This window comes from Coloeus monedula, assembly GCF_965178545.1.
Source record: "Coloeus monedula genome assembly, chromosome: 1".
Classification (NCBI taxonomy): domain Eukaryota; kingdom Metazoa; phylum Chordata; class Aves; order Passeriformes; family Corvidae; genus Coloeus; species Coloeus monedula.
This window is the reverse complement of record NC_138781.1, coordinates 147,112,914-147,135,953: the sequence shown is the minus strand read 5'-3', so window position 1 is coordinate 147,135,953 and position 23,040 is coordinate 147,112,914. Positions and strand designations below refer to the sequence as shown.

The 23,040-nt window shown below is 41.7% G+C and overlaps 1 protein-coding gene across 1 annotated transcript; it reads left to right on the top strand.

Annotated features, from left to right (window-relative positions):
• Positions 1-75: 75 nt before the first annotated feature.
• HAS2 (hyaluronan synthase 2) lies at positions 76-8,337 on the top strand (the record flags this gene model as incomplete). Its single annotated transcript, XM_082297121.1, has 3 exons — positions 76-702; positions 5,246-5,347; positions 7,405-8,337. 3 exons carry the CDS (start codon positions 76-78, stop codon positions 8,335-8,337), a joined length of 1,662 nt encoding a protein of 553 aa, XP_082153247.1.
• Positions 8,338-23,040: the final 14,703 nt, after the last annotated feature.

Below are 23,040 nucleotides of genomic sequence, written 5' to 3'. Positions count from 1 at the left end.
TGTGTTGCAGCCACCTTATGATGCCTTATATCAGCAAGTGGTGGCTCTGCTAATGGTTTCCCTCCTTCTTTGCAGATGTATTGTGAGAGGTTTATATGTATCCTGAGAATACTTGGAACCACACTCTTCGGGGTGTCCCTCCTGCTGGGAATCACCGCTGCTTACATTGTGGGCTACCAGTTCATCCAAACAGACAACTACTACTTCTCCTTTGGACTCTATGGTGCTATCCTGGCATCACATCTCATTATCCAAAGCCTGTTTGCCTACCTAGAGCACAGAAAAATGAAACGGTCGCTAGAGACTCCAATCAAACTGAACAAAACAGTTGCCCTTTGTATTGCTGCCTATCAAGAAGATCCTGACTACTTAAGAAAATGTTTACTTTCTGTAAAAAGATTGACCTACCCTGGAATTAAAGTTGTTATGGTCATTGATGGGAACTCAGAAGATGACGTTTACATGATGGACATTTTCACTGAAATCATGGGTAGGGACAGTTGTGCCACTTATATCTGGAGTAATAACTTCCACGACAAAGGTCCGGGTGAGACAGAGGAGTCTCACAGAGAGAGCATGCAACACGTATCTCAGCTGGTCCTGTCCAACAAAAGTGTTTGCATCATGCAGAAATGGGGTGGAAAAAGAGAAGTAATGTACACAGCATTCAAAGCACTGGGGAGAAGCGTGGATTATGTACAGGTAGGTATTAGAGCACCAGGTCAGTGCCAATTCAAACACACTTTGAAAGAAAGCAGCTTTTGTATATTTTGTGCAGCATGTTAGAGGCCATCCTAGTCCCTGATGAACACAGTGCTCCTTTCAGTCTGTTTGGAAACAGCTTGACCGTTAAAAGGGTATTTTGCTACCTTTTAAAATGGCCAGTCTATCTTTGACTGTTTTAAATCTGTGAACCAGCTACTGGAGAAATCTGAAATCCTTCCCCCGCCTTCAGTACTTCCCCCTCATCCAAATGGTTTTGCTTCAGGCAAAGCCAGTGACCTCCTGAAAGCCCCATCTCTGCTCCTGTAGGTGAGGGTCTGGGGTGAGGCTTTATTTTGTGTTTGTTAGTGGCTCCATATGCAAGCCCATAAGACAGGTATTTGTTCTCACTAGGGAATATCTTGGAGAAGTGGTGAAGTCTGTAAAAAAGATGGGAATCTATTTTAAAGGCTTTGAAGGCCATGTGGAGTATTCAATAAAAGGGTCAATGTGTAGATTTGAAAGAAAATTTCTTCAGCTAAAGCTTGAAGGAGCTTTTGCTTCATTACTTACAGCTGCATTACCTCACTCTCTGCAACTTGGCCTTTAAGGCCCTTATGACACACTACTCACTTAAAAATGAATTAGGCTGGGTCCTCTCTCCCTGTTTCCAAAGCAGCAGAGACACATTTCTTTCCAGCTGCCTTGGATCCCCTGAAAGATTGTCTATGTTTTTTACATGGAAGCACTCTTCACTCCTGCAAACAGCCCTGCTGACTGTGGGAAGGGGAAGAGGTCATGTGTGGAGGCAGGCAGGTGGGTTCAGATACTCTGGCTGGACACTGAGGACCCTTCCTTAGCAATCCAGGCCAACAAGGCTCATTTGACTAATCCCACTGAATAGGAGATGATTTTCCTAATGAACCACCTTGAGTTCCTCCTAGCTTCTCCCACACTCAGAGCAACCAGCAGCCTCCTGCAGTGGAGCAGCAGCTCCCCGAGAGGTGCTCTCTGCTGGCTCAGGGCAGCTGCATGGCTGAGCCACATGTGTTTCTGGGGCCTGTGCCCAGCCTTGTGTGGGTGGGTGTGCACACTCTGCACAGCACAGCATCCACGTGCAGTGTCCAAGGATCTGGAGAGGCTGCCAGTAGCTGGGCTGAGAGCAGCAAGTCTTCCATGCACATGAGGAGCAGAAACTGATGAGTGCCAGGAACCACTCTGTTATTGGAGCTGGAAGAATAAGGCCAAGATTTAAAACCCATCCTCTACAACTCCACAAACTGAAACTGATTTATTCTTTGAAAACAATGGGCTTAAGCTCTCCATTGTCTGTTCTTTGGTTTTGTGCTGTGAGGAACTATGATGGGATAAAAATGCTGATTTTCTTTATTAGCATGGGTTTATAATCACTTCACACAGACATACCAGATTGCAGAGAAAGAAGGCAGAGAAGAAGCAGATTCATTGCAAGTTTCCTCCCTCAGTTCAGGTCTTGTATTTTTCAGGGAACCTGGAAAAAGCATTTCTATTTCAACAGTCATAGCATAAACTCAGAAAATAGAAGAAGTATTTCTGTTCAGTTAACAGTCCTGACCTGGCTCAGAAGTTCTAATGAATTTGCCAGAGACTGTAATGCTGCTGTGAGCACAGTCTGCAGTAGTGACTGATGCCACAGTTACATCTACAGTCACATCTTTAGTAGCAATGCAGCCCCTTGGTGGCCCTGGCTACTACAGAGTCATAAAAAAATGCAGCTAAAACGTGGCTCTGTTTTATGAATTAATAAAGGTTGAGATATTTCAAATGGTTTTTTTGGGTGACCCAGGGTAAATTACTTTAAACAAGCCCAATATTTCAAGGGCTAAGTAATCTGCAGTAATGATTATGCATTTTAAAAAGTGGCCAGTCCAGCACCACTGCCCAGCCCCCAAAACTGTAGGCCTTATAGTTCTTAAAAGACACCCTGGAATTATTAACAGGCAACCATAAACTGTCAGACCAGTGCAGATAATGAGCTGTTAGTCATTAGTGGTGTCTCATTAAGTACTCAAAACTGCTGTGAAGGCTTATTTCCATCCTAGAGGAGTTGAGGAGTGTGCAGGTAATCAGGTGGAAGAGTTAAACTGGCAGGTATCATCAGTGCAGAGTTGTGAGGTAACCAGGGTGCAATTCATCTTGGCTTGATGGAGGTGCCTGTGTGGACAGTCCAGTGCAGTCTGAACTCAGAGCAACTTGGATAAACTGTCACTGCCTACAGCAAGGAACTGAACAGCTCCCTTAAGGTCAATTGTCCCTTTCATGTAACCCAATTCTGTGACCCAAGGCAGTGATATTTGGGTCACTCGGCCCTTATGTGGAAGGATGACAAATTGTCTCCTGGGCTATCCTGGGCACCCCCTGGCTAGGCAGGTGTCAGTGTGTTTTATTTGGGCTCCTAAGCCAAATAAGTCTGTGTTTCTCTGGATATATTCCCTGTTCACCTGCAAAAACCTCATCCAGATGGAAAATGATGGCTTGTTAGATTTGTCCCAGAAACACAGACATATCCACTGTGCTAGCATGCCCAGGACGTGTGATGGTATTTTGTTAAAAAAACCAGTGTTTTCAGGATTCCTCATCTCTAATATATTAGTGATGTGGCTCATGGGCAGGTCTTTCTGCCGTAGGTAGATGCATCTGATGGGGTGGGAGCTGCTCAAGTGCCAGGTGCTGGAGGGAAAGCAGAGGGGCTGGGAGGCAGCTGATCCCAGCCCACTGCTCATGGTCACAAGAAATGGCATGCCTGTCACTGCCTGAGCACCCTGGGAATTCAGCAAACCCCAAATTCCCTGTGCAAAACACTCAGCAACATGAAGTTTGTCCATGAAGACCCAGGTAAAAATACAAGCATTGTTTCCCCTCTTCAGTAGAATTGTTTTGCTCCATTTCTGTCACTCAGTGCTGCCACTGATGACAGCTTTCCACTAAAGCTGGAGTCACACCTTGGCCAGGTTACAAAGACTTTGTGGGATGAGGCCTTTGAGGAGAGGAGGTGGATGCATCAAGTTAGTGGGAGCTGGACATGCTTGTGGCTTTTCTCCTGATGGGGATATGAGAGTTTTCATCACCTTTCTCCTCTTGGCCCCCTCTGAGTGAGCATGGAGGGGGAGCATGCTGGCAGACTCCCAGCTGCATCCCAAGATATGCAGTCCAACTATCCTGGGTAACCTCTCCTCTTGAGTCTGGTCCAGAGCAGAGTCCCAGTGCTCTCCTCCCCCTTCATAGAGCAGACATAAAGGTTACCTCTCCCCTGGAGTGAGAGGGCTTAGGTTGAATTGAAAGTTTGCATGAAAGGACACCAAAATTAGGATACACATTACAAAGCCTCAGCAGAATCTGTCTTAATGTGCTGTTTATGCAGAGCTACTGACTTGCTCCTACTGACCCCATCTGAAGTCACAGGAATGCAATGTGGGGACAAACTGGAAGCAGTATGAGAATTTGTAGGGTGGAATTCAGCTGGTCAGAGGGGTGTTTCTGGGACAGTCTCTGCTCCAGTTCCTGGGTGTCTGTGAAATGAGTTCACATACCATGTGTCCAGTTCTTCAGCTGCAACAACTGCAACAAGGAGACACCCTCTTGTTTTAAACAGGCTGCAGCCCAAGTCATTCTCCTCAGAGCAAACGAAAGCAATGCCAGCTGCCTCACAGACCAGCCAGCCTGTCTGAGCCCTCCTCCTACTCTCCAGGGGAAAGCCAATTTCCTAATGTACACAGTGCTTAGTTGACTAGGAGTGTTTGTATAGCTGAAATGCCTTGTATGTGATCTACTTCTGCCTTGGTCTTGTGGAGTACTGAACTTCAGGACTCACGCCTTCTGGCCTTACCTATTTTTTTATAAGAATGCCAGAGAAAAATAGCAAATAATTTCTCTAAGTCAAATGTCAAATCCCTGCACTACTAATAACACATCATGCATCTAAAATTAAAAATTAGTTTGTTCTGAAATACAAGATACGTATTTTACATGAATTGTTAAAGCCTTCCATGAGTGAAAGAGCTATTAGGTTTCTTCCCAGGCTCCTACTCGACTTTTTTTCTTTTTTATAACAAGTGCCTGGGATTTAACTCCTCACTCCTTCCCTCATATGGCAGTGGGAAATATTTGACGAGCGTGCTCCAACTGTGCAGCTGATGCAGGGAAACCCTGTGTCAGAGCACAACAGGAATCTGCCACACCCACAAACACCTTCTTACTCTGCAGTGCCCCATATCTTATTCAAAGTAGCCAGCCCAGTGTGCCAGTAAAACAAATGGAGCTGATACAGAGGAGAGGATTGTTTGTGTGCACAGCCTTAATAAGCTCTGTGTTTTGTGCAGCACTATGCCTTGCTGCCTGGTACAAGTGATCTTTAACAGAAATATCAGTGCAGACTTCAAAGTCAGATTTAATTGCATTCAGGAGAATATGCATTTAGAGTCATTATAACCACTTGCATGATTTTTATTTTCTTCTCTACTGTGCTCCTTAACCCATTTTTTTTCTTGTTTTTTCTTACTTATAGGTCTGTGATTCAGATACAATGCTTGATCCAGCCTCATCAGTGGAGATGGTAAAAGTTTTAGAAGAAGATCCAATGGTTGGAGGAGTTGGAGGTGATGTGCAGGTGAGTACAACAATTTTCTGATTAACAGAGGTGTTTCAGCAGCTATTTGCATTGCAACAGATTTCTCTGTCTGGAATAGCATTAAATATAATTTATGTGTCTATACTCTATATATATATATATAAAATGTGATACCATTATAGGTGCTTTTATCATACCTTAGCCTTTTTGTCCATTGAATGGAAACTCTTATTCTTGGATGTGAGCACTGTATGGTTTTAACACCCATAGCAAGTAAACAAATAATGTTCTGCCCCCTACATGTGAAAAGGCGGGCACTGGCATTGTCAGGACTGTTGTGGCATCTTTGAGTCTCTGGGTATAGTTGCTTGCTCAAGGTACCATAGAAAAGCTATAGAGGAGCAGGAAATTGAGAACAGGTCTCCCAAAGCCATGTCCAGCACCTCAAGGTCTTCAATTATATTACTACTGGCAGCCAAGACTGTTAGAAATAAAAGTAATTTAGAAATGCTCTGCACTGTGCACTCTGTGTGTTGCTGGGTCTCCCATCTCTCAGGCAGGACAATAGAAAACTCCCAAGTCAGACCAGCTCCACAAGTGTTAGGATTTCCAGCATTACCAAGTTTGTCTGACTACTACAGCAAAAGGCTGTTGATTCCTTTTGACACAACTCCTTCTGCTGCAATTTATAGAGAGAAACGTGTATGAATATTTTAGTTGGCCTTAGGATCAGTCCCCAATACTCTGTTGAGCTTTTTATGTGAGACAGGAGAAAGAGCAATGTAAAAGAGCAAGAACTTACTAATGAATGCCCAAGTAGTCAGAAGTATTTCAGGCATGTGGCTCATAACTCCAGAAATTAGGATTCCCACAGAAACCTGAATAACTTTGGAACTCTAGACTGACCATAAAGCGGGTGTACACAGCCTATGCATGTGAAATTCCAGGCATATGTGAGTACAAGTGAAGGGAGGAAGTACAGGTTCAGCTATGACAGTGAAGATTCATAAGCATCTGCAATGGGAAGGATGTGTGTCCTCTGTGAGGCAAGGTGACAGAATGAAAGCTCTGGGCTTTTTTTTCCCCCCAGGTCATTTTCCAGCATACACCAAATACATTTGAGCCAGGCTTGAGCCTATCCCCAAGCTTCTAATATGTCCTGGAATTAAACCTGACAAATATTAGGCCTGTCAGAGCAAAAGACTATTTTTTTCTAGTTGCAGGGCAATGCTTTATAGTTGTAGAAGGCCAAAGACCCACACACTTCCTTGCCACATCCTCTGGCACAAGGTGTGTGTTGAGAACCTGGGTGTGAAGCCATGGACCTGTGCATCTGCATGCATTCATACATCCACTGAGTGTTCAGACTTAGAATATGTCTATGTTAAGTGCAGGTCTGAGCTTTGGGTGAGCTTTGCATTGTGCAGAAGAGAAAGACTGAGACATTTATGTGGGCCTGAGGAAGACTCTGCTGGCGTATCACCATATGTCTTGGGACAAGGTAACAGGCTGGTACTGCAGAGACAGAACAGGTTGTTCCTCAGAGGACCTAATGCTGGATATAGGGACACAGTTCAGGGTTAAACTTCTAGGGCCAGCCTTATGATACCAAAAATGTAGGGCGAAGACCATGTGCTCAGCTTTTCTCATGCTCCAGCATCGTTTTGGGAGGGCTGGAAGGAGTCCTGTGAGTTCCAAAGATGTGCATGTGCAGAAAAGCAGCAGAAGACCATGAACTCACCAGCTCCTCTTGGGAAAGTCTAAATCCAGCAGGTCTTTAACTGGGGACAAAAGGGAAGGAAGAACGAAACAGAAAATAAGGAAATTTATTGGTGGAGAATAGGAAAGCTTGCAAGGAAAAAATAACATCTTGGTGAAGCAGACATTTGAAGGTTTCATCTCACCTTTCCTGTCAATGTCTGGCAGAGCTGTTTGAGTAGCTCCTGGGTTTGCCATGGGTAGGACACAGGAGTGAGGTTCCCACCACATTTCATGTAATGGTGCTCTAGTCTCTGCAAATTCCTTATTGCTCCAATGTGCATATTTTCTGTTTCAAGAGCTCATCTAAAAGGAAAACTTTTTTTTTTATTTTGCAGATTTTGAACAAATATGATTCCTGGATCTCCTTTCTGAGCAGCGTGAGATACTGGATGGCATTTAACATCGAAAGAGCCTGTCAGTCCTACTTTGGCTGTGTACAGTGCATCAGTGGACCTCTGGGAATGTACAGAAACTCTTTACTCCATGAATTTGTGGAAGATTGGTACAATCAAGAGTTTATGGGCTCCCAGTGCAGCTTTGGAGATGACAGGCATCTAACTAACAGAGTGCTAAGTCTGGGCTATGCAACAAAATACACAGCTAGATCCAAGTGCCTTACGGAAACACCAATAGAGTATCTCAGGTGGCTGAATCAGCAGACCCGCTGGAGTAAATCCTACTTTAGAGAGTGGCTTTATAATGCAATGTGGTTCCACAAGCACCATTTGTGGATGACCTATGAAGCTGTAATCACTGGATTCTTTCCTTTCTTCCTTATTGCCACAGTAATTCAGCTCTTCTACAGGGGAAAAATCTGGAACATCCTCCTCTTCCTGTTGACAGTTCAGTTAGTTGGCCTGATAAAGTCTTCCTTTGCCAGCTTCCTTAGGGGCAACATTGTCATGGTTTTCATGTCACTCTACTCAGTGTTGTACATGTCAAGTTTACTGCCAGCAAAGATGTTTGCAATTGCCACGATAAACAAAGCAGGGTGGGGCACGTCAGGAAGGAAAACCATTGTAGTTAATTTTATAGGACTCATTCCAGTCTCCATTTGGTTTACAATCCTCCTAGGTGGCGTAATTTTCACTATTTACAAGGAATCAAAAAAGCCATTTTCTGAGTCAAAACAGACAGTTCTCATCATTGGCACAATACTCTATGCATGTTACTGGGTTTTGCTTTTGACTTTGTACATGGTTCTTATCAACAAATGTGGCAGGCGGAAGAAAGAGCAACAACACTACGACATGGTGCTAGACGTATGATGTTTCCATGGGAAGTTACCCAGAGTTGTAAAGCAACCCAATGACCTTGTAGTATCTGTGGCATCAGACATATGTTGCCAAGGGAAATGGATCACTGCTGCTGGGAATAGGACACTTATATTCCTCTGGGTTCATTTTCATCCTGCCAAAGTAAGGAGAAAAAAAAAAAAGAAAAGAAAAAAAAAAAAAAAAAAAAAAAAAGATTTTTTTGTTTCCAAGGGGGGAAGGACGCAAACCACACAGTTACGACCTGTTCACAAGAAAAGGGGAGAACGTCTATGTTTATGCACTTTTTTATTGTGCATATGCCTGACAGTGTTACATTCTATATACCTCACTGGTCATGCTTATGTGTGTGGACAGAAAGAAAGGGAGTTTGGAGAACCAAGAAAAGGACTGTACAACCCCTTGCAACCTAATTTATGAACTTTTCTTTTTTTATAGTTCTGTTTATAGGAAGGGTCTTTTGTTTTAGGCTGCCAAATGTAATGCCAAAGGTAAATTTTAAGAGGCCATTGGCTGAGCTGTATTTTTATATTATTGTATTATTTGTGTGTGTGTATTTTTAAGCCAACTTTTTTTTTAAATCACATATTTTATATTTTACTATCTGCCAAAAAAAGATGCCTCCCCAACATTTTGTTCTTTAGCCTTTTTAAATATATTTGGGGACAAAAAAATCACATTCTCCCCCCAAATTTCTGCTGAAATGATATTGTTCACAACAGAAAGAATAAAAAGTGTCTCTGCATTTTTGCAACTAATGAATGGTTATTTCTGTGAAAAGGCATTTAAATGTGCTCTTATAAGACATTTATTAAGTAAGGCCCAAAATTGTCAGGTTTTGCATACAAGCATATTTGTGCATAAAAAAAAAGGCCAAAGGGGTAGATATGTGCAATTTGGGGTTTTTGTTTTGATAACATTGTAAAAGGGAAATTTGCTTCTCTGTTGAGAGCTTAATATCCCTAGCATGCACAATAAACCATAAGGCAAGGCAGGCCTCCATGCCACTGGAAAAGACATTGCTATGGAAAGCCTCCCACTGATTTTATATGGGACCTGAGCAGTCAAAAACATCTAATCTGGAAAAATATTGGGCACCTGAAACTGCTGTTGAATTCACTGATGGTCATAGGTGTTCATAATCTGCTAGCACCAAGCAAATAGTTCAGAATTTTTATTAAAAAAATCATGGAAGGAAAAACTTATCAACACTTTCAAAATGTGTATGTTGTACTATAAAACTTCTGCAGAGCCGTTCATACAGTTTACAAAACATAAAAACATCACCTTCTCAGACATCCAGTATAATACAGACACCAGTACTGAGCCCAATAATTTGTTTTTGACTACAGCATATCTACCAGAAAAGAAGCCAATTTTTTTATCAGAAAACATCAAGCCTTAGCAAATGCATCACTTCCTTGGTGCCTAATAATCAGTCTTGGACATTTAGTTTGGACCATGGTTTTGAGAAATAATATTCAGGACTAAATTCTGCAGTCCTTCACCAGCCAAAGGAATGTGGCATTGAGCTCTAATATACTTTATAAAGAGCAACAGAAAGACCAGCTGCCTTTTTAGATTCTGGTATTAAAAGCACTGTGGTAAAGCAGAAATCGGCATATGATGCTTAAAGAACTTGGAAGCATTTTCAGCTTCTCTTTTTTATGCAGACAGGAATAGATTCTGCTGTAGTATGAACTGCACACACACTACCTTATTGTCTGATTATCTTGAGGTACATGATTGCTTGAAAGTCATACTAATATTATGTTAATGATTGGAGAGTTGATTCATGTTGATTACAAAATAGAACAGTATTAAAAAAAAAGCAAGAGAAACGGTAAAAATAAAAAAAACTTGACTATGCCTTTTAACTATTTATGATGTAAGTTAAAGCTTGGGTTAACATTCAAATGTCAAATAAATCTTCTCATTCTATAAAAAGATTGAATTAATTGCCTGTATTTATTCTAGCAATTATTCAATGTATTTCCAATATAGGTTGTATAGTATAATTGTTACTTTCATAAATAAAATATTTTTGATAAGATTATGACTAATTCATGGTATTTCTCACCAGCACTCGTTCTTTGAAGCCACAAATCTGCACAGTTTGAAGGCTGTTGTTCTCATGTCACCAGCCTGATTTCCAAGTGGGAATTTGCCATGGAGCACCCATGGAGTGCAGTGAGTGCCTGAGGCAGCTGGAGCTGGTCCCTGCTCTGAGGCAGTGCGCTGCATAGGCAGCACTCAGAGTCTCTGCCAGCAGCTGCTAGATCAATTCAGTCAAAACACTTCCTTCCCTTTTTCCTCGGCTTCCTGACTTACAAAACAGGAATAGCAATCCAACTTCCTTTTGGGAAGCACTTTGAAGTTTACGGCCAAAGTACTTTACATGGGAGCTGATGTTTTCCAGCCCTCCTGTCCACTGGAAATTACCACCCTCCATAGCTTGGGAAGCAGAGGAGGACAGGTCTACGGCCTTCTCCTGCTCCTCACTGCTGCTGTTTGTCAAGCCCCCTTTGCCCTGGCACAGCTGAAATGTAGCTGTGTATTTTCTGTCACTGCGGGTTAGGGGCAGCAGCCACTACTGCAAGGACACAGTGGGTAAAGTGAAATCTCACACAGGCCTGCCACAGGTCAGGTACTTAGGAGACAGCTTCTCAGCCCTCAGTACTTGTTACCCTATGTCTACATACCATGACCAGTATTGAGTTCCCCAGTACAAGGACGTCATTGATAAACTGCAGCAAGTTCAGCTCAGGGGCAGCGTGTTGTTTTGGGCTGGAGTGGAGGGTCTGAGACACCTGGGCTGGTTGGGCTGGATGGGCTGGACAAGGGATAGCTTTGGCAGGAGGACCCTAAGGTCATATCCAATACCTTTAGGGAGGTTTTCAAGAAAATGGTTGCAGGCCCTTAACAGTGTTTCTTGGTGTGACAATGAAAGACTCCAAGATGAAAGAGGAGAGGTTCAAGGTTCAGGGTTCAGCCTGGTTATGAACAGCGACTTCTTCCCCATGAAGACATTTAAGCAGGTGCCAGGACAGTGCAGTCTCCCTCCATCCTGAGAGAGTTTCAAGACTAAACTAGGTATAGTACTGAGATGCCTGGTCTGACCTCAGAGCTGCCCCTCCTTTAAGCAAGAGGTTGGGGTAGAGACATGAACTCTCCTGTCATCCTTTCTGAAGCAGGTGCTGACAGCTCCCACCCGCGCACAGAAGCTCATTCCATCTCTGTTCCAAACACATCCATCCTGACCCCAGGCACAAATAGCTCAGCAGCAGCTGGTACTAAGTACCCAAAAACTCAGAACCCTTCCTGTTACTGGATCACTCTCCTCACCATGTTTGCGGCTGTTTAGAAACAGGTTTCAGCAGAAAAATAGACTATGTAACAGTTCTTATTGAAAGTGTTCTCAAACAAATTGTGATTTTTAATAATATATCCTAGTTTTCATTAATAGCAAATATATTTTTGAGATCTCCATCAAAAGAAGAAAGCATGTTAAAAGAAATACTCATGTTTTGTTTTGAACTTTTTAAAAAAGGCAGATTTTTTTTTAGTCACCTCTGATAGACAGATGGTGCTGAAAGAACTCCCACAAATTATGAATTCTACATAAAAGTTTAAAAACAACCTTTCAAAAAAATGCCATGAATTGGCAATATCTCAAGTTATAAATCATTTCCAAAGTAGACTAATTTGGGTTTGAGAGCATCTGTTTGCAGATGCCAGGTGTGACGCAAAACCTACAATAATCAGAGGTGCAGCAGGGAGGAAGGACCCCTCCTCTTCTGTCTGCTAATAAGCTTCATTTTGGCCAAGAATCAGGTTTCTTTCAATGGCAAATGCATGAATATTTAGCAGAACCTTTCTAAGAGGCAGAAAAATTCCTGTCAGACACGTACTGCCAAACATGTCCTGATGCACAAGCTGTTGTGAATCTGTTAAAAAATTTGGTCTGAATTTTTTTCTTAGCAAGAGTTAAGATGGTAAAAAGGAAACGAAACCACTGAAAGCTGTTGATGAGGTTTGGTATTATTGAGGCTTTGATGCAAATGCCACTTTTCTCTGGAGTTAACACAATTATTTTATATATAGTACATTTTTTTCCCCAACTTTTATTTAGCCTAAATTTGCTGCTTCAGCTTTGTCTTGGACGGACGGACGGATGGATGGACGGATGCCACATATTGTTCCTGCTTCTTCCAGCTATGGAAGAAGAATTTTATACTTTTTATAATAAATATTATACTTTCTATAATATTTGTCTCGGCCAAATAAATCCAATTTGTTCTCCTAAAATAACACTAAGATTTCTCTAAGTTACCAGACTGCCTAGAGGAAAATAACCTTACAGTTACATTTTCACTAAATAAATGAGAAATCCTGGCCATGTTTCTGAGCTTTGGTACATGATAATACTCTATTGTTCAAGTGCAGTCTGTGGCATGTTGTTGCCATAGGCCAGAGAGTCCTGCCCCAGAAAATGCTGGACACAGGTGGGATTGGTACATGGAGCAGCAACCAGCCTGGTCTGGGAGATTGTAGAGCTTAGGTGTGATCCCTGCCATCAGCTGTTCTCAAGATTGAAAAAAGTCCCTGGCTTTTTTTTTTTTACCAGATTAAATACAAGCTATCACTACCCCACTGAGTAGCAAAAGGCAGGTCAATTCACTCCTTTACTGGACATAATGTGGGATCTTATTCTCTCAAAAGATCCTTAGATGTCTTATAGTTCTGCAGTTTTCACAGTTTTCTTTTTTACCTTTCAATGAAGAAACTCCACACATTTTCTAAGTTCTTTACAGGAAGCAAGAAAAAACACTAACCAGGGTCTAGGACCCATTGCATTAATACTTCCATTGCTTCTTTTACAACATTCCTGCTGGGCTGACCTTCTTCTAGTACTTCACTTTGCTCCAGTTGGACACACTGTAGAAATGGTATGGTTACGACAGGACCTTCTTTTGGCTGCTTCTCACAAATATCAGTGAGAACAGAAAACATTAAGAGCTTGCCCATGATCAGTGCTGCTTTATATAACCCAAGGGAGTGAAGTCTGGAATCTGACATTATCAGTCACATTATTAGAAATCACAAAACCCACAGAAAGAGCATGCGAAAGTGTGACAGCTAGCAAGTGAATCACAGGAAATTAGATTTTGTAAGTCCCTCTGCCCATATAATTATTTATTTTATAGTCCTTATGAGTAGAAGTAGCACTTCTTTCTATGTCTTGACCCTACAGCACTTTGGGGACATACTGCTACATAGAACACTGTAGTCATGAAGAACTGAGATTAATGTGGCTAAAAATAGATCAAATGGGCAGCTTTTTCTAAATTAATTACAAGACTGTGGCCTGTATCTGCTCCCCAAAACTGTTTTTAAGTTTTCCATACTGATTCTTTTTAATGAATGTATCTTAAAGGCTGAACCCATCCAGTTGATGGTGCAGATACCAGTGAATTTTGTCTGCCCTCGTTCTTCAGGCAGGACAGAAGGAAACATTTGATAACAGAGGTATAAAAGCAGCATTGCACAGTACACAAAATGCTTATTTCATGCTTATACTGTAGAGAAATAGACCTTGCTCCCTTCAAGTGCCTGTTGCTGTTCACTGCCTATGGAGGGAGGCTCCATGGCCCACTCAGATCATGGCTCATAGTTTAATTCAGGTTGGAGGGGTCTCAGGAGATCATCTAGTCCAACATTTTTCTCAAAGCAGGGACAGCTCTGAAATGAAAACAACCCAGCAGAAGAGTCGATTCCACAGTTTAGCACAGCCTTTCCCTGAATGCTGACTTTTGTAGATGCTCAGATTCGGTCAAATATGTAAAAACCTCTGCACTCTGACAGCCTTGTCTACACAAGAAAGTGTGATGCAACCAAAATCTTTGTGATTTTACTTATTGTCGTCTAAGTGTTATTATATTTGATTTGGTTTGATTTGTGTTTCTTGGGAAATTATGCCCACAACGGTAAAATTGAAACTTCTGTTCACTAGCTTGTACGAAGAAAACTTTACTTAAATTGTGGTAATAAACTGATTTAATCAAACTTGCAGAGAAACATGACACTTTTATGTCAACCTATGCCAGATCAGTCTTATATGATTTACCTTAAGATAAGCCACAATGTGAATTCACAGCACTTCTTTTCCATGAGGATTGCCCTGGGCAGGGCAGTAAGCATGAGGTAGCTTAAGTCTACAGTGTCAGAGTCATTAGTTATATTGCATTGGCCACAGGGCATGAGAGGAAATATGGACAGATAATGTACGGATAATTAAGGCAGTGTAAACTCATGCCCTAGGCCATTCAAAGCTTTTAGATGTATATGTACCTTAAACTGCTCAGGACTGCCTTCTAGGTAAGCCAGGGGCTTGTGCCATGTGCACACAAAGACATCAGGGACTTGTGAATTACCAAAATTTCAGCCTGGTTATTTAAACTGTTGGAAGAATCCTTTAAGAATGTGTTTTCAGAATAGGGCAGTTCTGATTTGATTTAGTAACACCTCCTCTTCTCTGTATTTTGTTTAGGTAGGACTTTAAGACAGTTTAAGACTAGAAGTGTGACCAAGATGTGCTCACATGATCCCAAATGTGGGATATGGAGTTGCCCTCCTGCAGGCACTGGAGAAGATGCTGAAGATACCACCTACTGCAAAGCAAATTAAGCTGAGGAAGTTGCAGGTGTGCCTGCACTGTCTCTGCACTAGACTTTGCACAGGCCAGAACCAAAATACCTCCTCCCAATGCCAGCAACCACTTTCCTCAGGCTGAACAAGAAGCAGGCTGTTGGCTGAACGACTGCATATGTCCCTCTGAGGCACCTCCAGCATGACAGATGCATAGGCTGCATATATGTTGTACCCAAGTGGTAGAACAGAACATGCTGTACGTGCAGCAAACCCATATTTGGCCAGGAACCACAGAAGTCGGGTGTGCATCTGGTCCTGGCAGCAGAGGAGGGAGAGAGGGATTTAATCACTGAAAGAAGCATAAATAAACTGTAAATAAGCTAACTCGCTGCATGGCACATCCCTTTGTGGCCAGATGAGCATTACTGGGGCTGCTCTGCCTGCTGGCATTGGCACATCAGCATGTTACCGTAGGGGGAAAAGAGTGTGAACCTATGGTGCCTTATGCTGGGTGCAGCTGTCACGGTGCATGCTTTTCCCTCTTGGCCCACTGGAAGCAGTTTACTCTTTTCCTGACAGACCAACTGCTTTATACACACTGCAACATGACAGCATGATCACAGGCAGCTGCCAGATCCATTAATTTCAATTTATATAATTATTAGTCTTTAATTCCATTAATTAATTATTTAATGGTCATTTGGCTTAATGCAGTTCCAGTTCTAAAACACATGCTGTAATCAGTTGGATTCATCCCATGGAGAATGAATCACCTGCCCACTCCCAGCAGAGTGTGCTCCCTGGACAGCCTGACAGATCTCATGTGGGTATCTTTACCTGTTGGGGAGCCCGTGTTGTCCTCAGCTGCCAGCTCAGTCCCTCTCTTGGTTTGTCATTGCTCTGATTGATCCTTATGTTCTTAATTAAATTAAAGGAGTGTGAGGTTCTGGCCAAATTAATCATGGCTTGGAATCAACGTTCGTATTCCTCTTGCAGCTTTGAAGTCTGTCTGATCTCCCCTGTTATCACTATAATATCTGAGATGTGATGAGGGCTTTGTAAGTACACAGATTAGACAGATTGCAAAGTTAATGGGGACATATGGGTGTTTTTTCTCTGCCATTATTCTCTCTGTAATTGTGGTGGAAAGAATCTGTCAGCAGAAATACACTCCTCAGTAATACATTGCTGTAGCATGTTGGTAAATGTTGGGGAGAGTGCTGGTCTCTGCTAGTGTGTTCTGCACACATGATAGATCACTCCATACCCTTTGTTTGTTTTGGTTTTTTTAAACAACTAACCAGTGAAGAAGTCATTTGGAAATATATCTGGCATTGACTTCAGCTTGCCAAGAACTGTGGGAAGTTTTCTGATCAACCTGGTGTTGAAATAAAATAAAAAGCTTATTATCCTTGTGGTTTTCTTCCTGTGAATTTTGGGTGATACCCTATGTGCTAACAAGCAAAGACCCGAGAAACTCAGCATCATTGCACGGGACACCTGTATCCTTTTGTTTTCCAGCCACTTCCTCAAATCTAATTTGTTACTTCTCTATTTAAATCAGCAGAGCCAGGCAGGTATAAAACTAAAGTCTTAACCACCCATAGCAATTACACATGCTTCATAAGATTAGGCAGGAAACACTTCATAAATTCCAGTAGTTAACACTTGTTTTAATTGAATTGCTCCTGAAGCTTGAATGGAACTGGTATTTCTCTGCTCTGAAGGTTGCTTTTCCCAAAACACAGCTGCATAACAACAAACAGATGTTCTCCAAGGGAGACAGGGCCACATTTCCAGTATTGGTAAAGCGATGCCTCTGTTTTGTACATTTATCATGTACTTTCACATCTAAAATAGATGGAAAAAACTTTGTTTTGATTCAGCTACATTGAATCCCTTGGCATTTACAGAAGTTCAAAAAGATCTTGCAATTATCTCAAGTTTAATTCATATTAAATAAATTGATCTTGATTTGTCTTCTTGACCACAGGCAGAACAAGTAATCAAGATGCAGAAACACATGTTTTTCTAAGAAAAGCAGAAAAGGAGTGAATGGATCATTCCTTAGATCCGTTTAGGCTGCAAAGCCTGCTATGCTATAGGACTGTATCCCAGCAGAGCAGCTTTTACCTGTTTGTATGAGGTAAACTACTAAAATAGCTTGCCCAGGACAATATTGTGCTTTAGAAGACTTGTATTTAGACTGATGATAAATAGTTCATATTGATTTAGAAATAGGTGAGGCATGCAAGATGCTCCCACCTTTATATCAGTTGCCATAGAGGTTTTATGCTTTGCATCCTCACCTGCTTCAGCACCAGTCCAGCCAGGTTAATGCAAACCGTGCTCATCAATGCTTATTCAGGTAAAATATTTGAATAGCATTATCCAGGCATTATCCAGTCTCAGTCCCTTTTATGACCCCAGCTGTGAAGGCAACAGCAGCAGTCAACAGCCAGGGTTATTTACGTCTTCGAGAGTTACAGCTCCATCAGAAAGCACTGTCTGTCTTTGCCCTGATACAAGTAGACTGTAATCCAGCTGGCATCGTTCTGTGTTGCTGCTGCCAAACTCCTGAAAGGGAGGGGCTGCATATTTTAAAAACCTTGTCTGCACATGTCAGTTTATTTAGTATATGTTAAGTCATTTATTTTAATCAAATAGATCAATGAAACTCTTGAGAGTTTATTCAGGCACACCTGTTTTGTTTTTTCTTTTAAGCCTACGTTATTTGGAATCAAAGCCAAAAAAGCCATTCTTACACCACAGTAAGTCTGTTCAAGAGTAGAAGAGGCCTCCTCCATGGATTGTCCTATTATTATTATATTCATGCAGTAAAATTCAGACAGTAAAATTCAGACAAGCCACAACTCATTGCAAACAGGAACATACAAATGCTAAAATGCTAGAAGGAGCAGTCTTACATTACTTACATGGGAGCAGAATACTTTGGAAAAGCAGGTTCCAACCCACAACTCTGAGAGTCCTCAAAAACTGGTTGTTTTCAGAGGAGATGAGTTACCAGAAGAGACCAGCAGCAGAGCCGAGCTTGTAACTTCTGCAGTTTTTTTGTAACTTCCACCCATGAGCTAATTGGAGACTGAAGAGAACTGAAGAGGGTTTTTTCCCAACTCTAATGGCTATAAGGTCACTGTTGAATTTCTTCTTGTTAAATACAACACTAATTATGCTTTAGTCATTAGCAGAAAGGTAAGAAATTCTCCATTTAAGAAACTCTGAAGCCCAGTGAAATGCATTCCCATTTAGCATACCTCTGTTAAAAATAAGAGTCCTCAGAAACTGTTTTCCACTTAAAGCTCCAAGTATGTTTGTTAATTCTGTACAGATTCTGTACATATAAATGCTCAATGAAACCAGATTTCCTCCAATGGAATTCTAAGATTTCAAGAACATTTTATAAAACTGTGTGAAATGTTTCAAGGATGTGTCAGCTAGCATCATTCAATGCTGAATAACAGTTAGGTAGCTTAGGTTGTGGCACCATTACCATGTCCTAGAGTTTGAATAAAATTTCAACCAGCATTTGACTGATCCCCAAATACCACAACTATAAAATGGATTCCAGGCAGATCTTGATTGTGTCCCTGCTGAGATATCCTCTTTGAAATGCAACCTCTTTTTTCAGTCAGCTGTCATGTAATTGTTGTCTATATATTTTCATCAACCATGTAACTTAGAATGGTTCCTTATCACAGGTCCTTACTTCGCTCAAGACATTGTCCTTTGAAATGTCTTGAAAGCCTCATCAAAATGAGAAATTGGTGTCTACAGCTTCCCTCTCTTCTGCTCTCTCTGCTGGTGAACAGTTTGACTGTATTTTTTGTATTTGTCTCAGAAAAGACATGTTAGCTAACTTTATCACTTACTGTTTTTCCTCCTCCTTGCTTTTCTCCTGCCTTTCTTTTCATGATCCCAGCCTCCAATCCACTGGAGGTTCCTATGTCCCAGAGAGTCCCTGATGGTCCATAAAAGGTTTCATGTTAACTCAGCGAATGCTCAAGGTCATGCTAACCTGCATAAATACCTTTTTCAGCAGTCTTTCCTTTTGGGCCAGACTGTAAATATTGGGTAGGAGTCAACAGAAGGCAGGTGAGGCTGGACTACCTCCATTCTTATCAACTGTTCTCTCTGCTCCTTGCCCTGAGGTAGTTCCCAAACTATAACCTAGAGCCACCCTCAATATTCAGGCAAACATAAGCACCACAACCATGTCAAAAAATATGGAGGTGAATAAAGAGTTTGAGGCTTTCTTGATCTGTTCTCTCAAACCCCAGCCAAACTTAATCTTTCCTCCTACATTTATTGTGGCAATCAAATCTTTCATTTCACCTTTTCTCTCTGACAAGTCTATCTTACTTCACTTGTTTAAGCTACCGGAACTGAAAGCAGGTGGTTACTACAACATGTTTTGGAGTGGTTCAGAGCACTGTACATCCTCTGTCTAAATGTACTGTGCAACAATGAAAATTTAGTCTGTGCTGTTCGTAAACCTTGAATCAGTTCTATCCGTAAGCTAGAAGAGAAGATTCCCTTCATTTTCTTTCCTAGACCAACACAGCACTTAATGAATTCAAGATGTGTATATTCTAAGTCAGCAGGGACACTAGGATAATGGGAATGACATAATTGACACATACCACCACCCACACACTTCATAAAATCCAGTCTCAAATTTACTAGTATTCCATTCAGAAGTAGGCTTTTCCCAGTGTAGCTCCATGTAAAACTGCTACACGTTTCTGGTCCAGTGTTGCATAGCTATGGGTCTAGTCTTGTGAGGTACTAGGCCCATACATAGAGTGGAGGAGGCAGTGAACTCTGCCTGCATCTACAGGTCTAAATTCAATGTGCATTTTGCCTGAAGAAAGACTATTTTTTTTATTTTACTTGTCTTAATAAAAATTCTTTGAAGTGCTAATTATACTTCTGCTGCCACTTGTTGGTATTTGCAGCATGTACTGTTTTGTGATATTTCTATCTTATCTGTTTACTATTTTCTAGTGAGTGGCTTACTATGAGCAATTCATTCCTTCATTTGCTCTTTTACCTCCTTATAACAACATTTGAGTTCAGGGTGGAAACTTCCACTTCTCTGCTGGAAGAGATCAGACAGTTAACAGAATTTTTGCCAAGGTATACAGAATTTCTACAGGGGCTTTTTCTACCTACTTGGCTATTTGTAGCCTACTTGGTCCTCTTATACTTTTGGTTAAGATACAATCAGTACTGTCAGAAAGGTTGCTTTTTTTTAGATTTGCTGTTGAGACCAGGTTTCAAAAACCCCTACAAATTCTCTTAACTGAGCTACATGCCAGAGTGCAGCATATTTTAGCAACTGTCTTTTATGCACTTCATTAAGTGTAAATGTAACAAGCATCTCAGTGTTCTCCATAATGAAAGGATTCTTTGAGTGCTAAATACTCCTTTGGTTGTTTTTAATCAAGCTTAATATGTGTGAAATTTGTGGGAATGACAGTTCCATAGACTAACAGCAACAACAGGTACAGCCAGAAATCCTGACTTGCATAACATATCCATAACATACTGCCACTTTCCTTACCCTTTGGCCTACTCAGAAGACCTTGTTGATCAGTTTTGCTCTGGACATTCAGTTGGAGTACTCCCTGTTGTCTTTCAGCAAGGAAATCCACAGGTGGCTTTTTGACATAGGAACTTAAGGAGAAGGTGCAAATACCACTTGGTTTCCTTTATGCAGTTTAACTCACTGTGGAACCCTGTCTGTGCTTTCACAGCTGGCAAAATGGGCAAGACCTTTTCACAGTTGGACAGTGCCATGTCAGCCATCTGCAAGCATTCTGGGTGGCTAACTTGTCAGTTAGATAATCAGATTTTAGCAAAAAACTCCCAGCTACGGTTATCTTGATGCAAAGACAGAGTAAGTGGGACAGGTTTATAGGTTTGTTTCAACTTCACTTAAAACAATAGACTTGAGGTGTTATTTGCCTGCTCATTTCAAAGGGTTGTTAACTAGATGGCCAGTGCTGATAAATGTCATCACACTATGTCCTTTTTACAGTATGTTCCAGATCAAAAACCTGGACTGAGCACATGTACCCTTCTTGTGTTGCCTGCTTACAGAGCAATTATGTCCTGGGCACATTTTAGCCGCTGCAGAGCCAGACAAACCCATCTTAAGTTGCCTGTCCCAGGGGAACTTGATTCAGGTTGACTTGGGAGCACTCAAAAAGCGTGGTGAAGGTGAAGAAAAGGAGAGATGGGGAATCCTAGGAAACTCCAGCAAAGAGGAATCAGGCAGGAACATCCAGCAGTCTTTTCCAGTGATATGACCCAGGCTGAGTGTTCATCTCTCAAACGGCTGCACTCAGCTGTGCAGTAGAAAGAGTATTACACAATAAAGCAAGCTGTATTTACAGCCTATTCAACACTATAGCTGGTCTTATAAAACTGCCTGCAGACATAATGCTGACAAATGTATTCCAAAGACCATACAACAACACAGCTTAAAATGAATCATGACTGTCATGTAAATCAAATACAAAATCCATTTTAATGCTCTGAACTGTATTTCCCCTGTTGTTTTTTTTTTTTTTTTTTTATTCTTTCCCATTTCATCTTCACTTTTTACTCTTCTCACGCCTTGCTAGAGCAGTCTCCCAGACACAGGGACACCTTTGGTTGTTTACTCACTCAGTAGAAGTGAAACATTTTCATATAACCCCTTCTTTGGTGATGTGTGTATATATATATAGTATAGAGTTTGTATATACATTTGAATGTAAAAGGAAGAATAGGTATCACTTTTCCAGCCATAATTCAGTAAGAAGCTGAACGTCAACAGCTTTTAAAACTTGAAATGAACTAAAATCTGCAAATTTCATTTTTTCTGGTCATGCCCTGTCTCATCCATACCAGTGATCTCCACTCTTTCCCATCTGTGTTCTCTCCCCTGACAGCTCCAGACCTTTCCATTCCCTCTCTCACCATGCAGATACTTTAGTAAAACTCATGGTTTTTTCACACACCTGGCAAACTTTTGCTTAGGTTTTAAAAACAGAAGGCAAAAAAAAAAAAAAGTTCAGTAAATTGTTTTTGCTCCCAAATTCCCTGAATGCAAGGAGTGGGAAAGATACATGTTCTTAGAAAAAACCACACATCCTGAGGGACAAGGCCTGGACCCCTGGAACAGCTTTTTGTGCTCAGCAAGGTAGAGCTACTCTTCCTTGTCTACTGCACTGCGAAAGAGAAGTTGAAGTGAGTTGCACTGTGCCAGTGCAAAAGCAAAGCGAAGCAGCAAGGCCCCACGTATTCTTTCCCTCTGATTTCCAACCCATTTGAGCAAAATCTACATCGAGCCTCACTAAGCCGGAGCCCCTCTCTTTTGTTGCTCAGCTCCAGCTTGAATGAGCCCAGATTTTCCCCAGGTCTTCAAACACATCCCCTGACACTCCCTAGCCTTCACAGAAAAAGGAAAGCTGGCAACTTCAAGAGCAGCGGCCGCTCCTCCCCGCTGCACATCCCGGCTTTGATGTGCCTGAACTCCCCAGAACTGGAGAAGGCTGCTGCTTCTCAGCCCGCATTTCCCCCGAGGCCATGAATTATCCTGACAACTGACTCCTGACAGCCAACACCTCCCCGAAGGGCTCTGTCCTGCTGTGGGAACCGGCACTTCAGGGGGAAGCCTGAATGGACAGCCCAGGCTGGAAGTGGGGCACTTGGTGCTTAATGAATGTTTCTATTTTGCTGAGAGACAACCATAGGCCAGAGGGCCTGAGCTGGAATCTGAAAGATTGAAAGTGCTTCGATGCGAGGACTCAGCTGGTCTTGTGACAAAACAGAAGCCAATTGTGAAATCTGAAAACATTTCCAAATTTCCCCAATTTCTAAATGGGCATTAGGATCAGTTCAATGTGTAACTTCAACAGGAAGCCTCCATGGGTCATTGGTTTGTGACTCCCTTTACTTCCTCTTTTGAGTCATCTTTCCCATGCATGTATCATTCACCATCCACTTTAAAGAAATAAGAATTTATGAAATTATTTT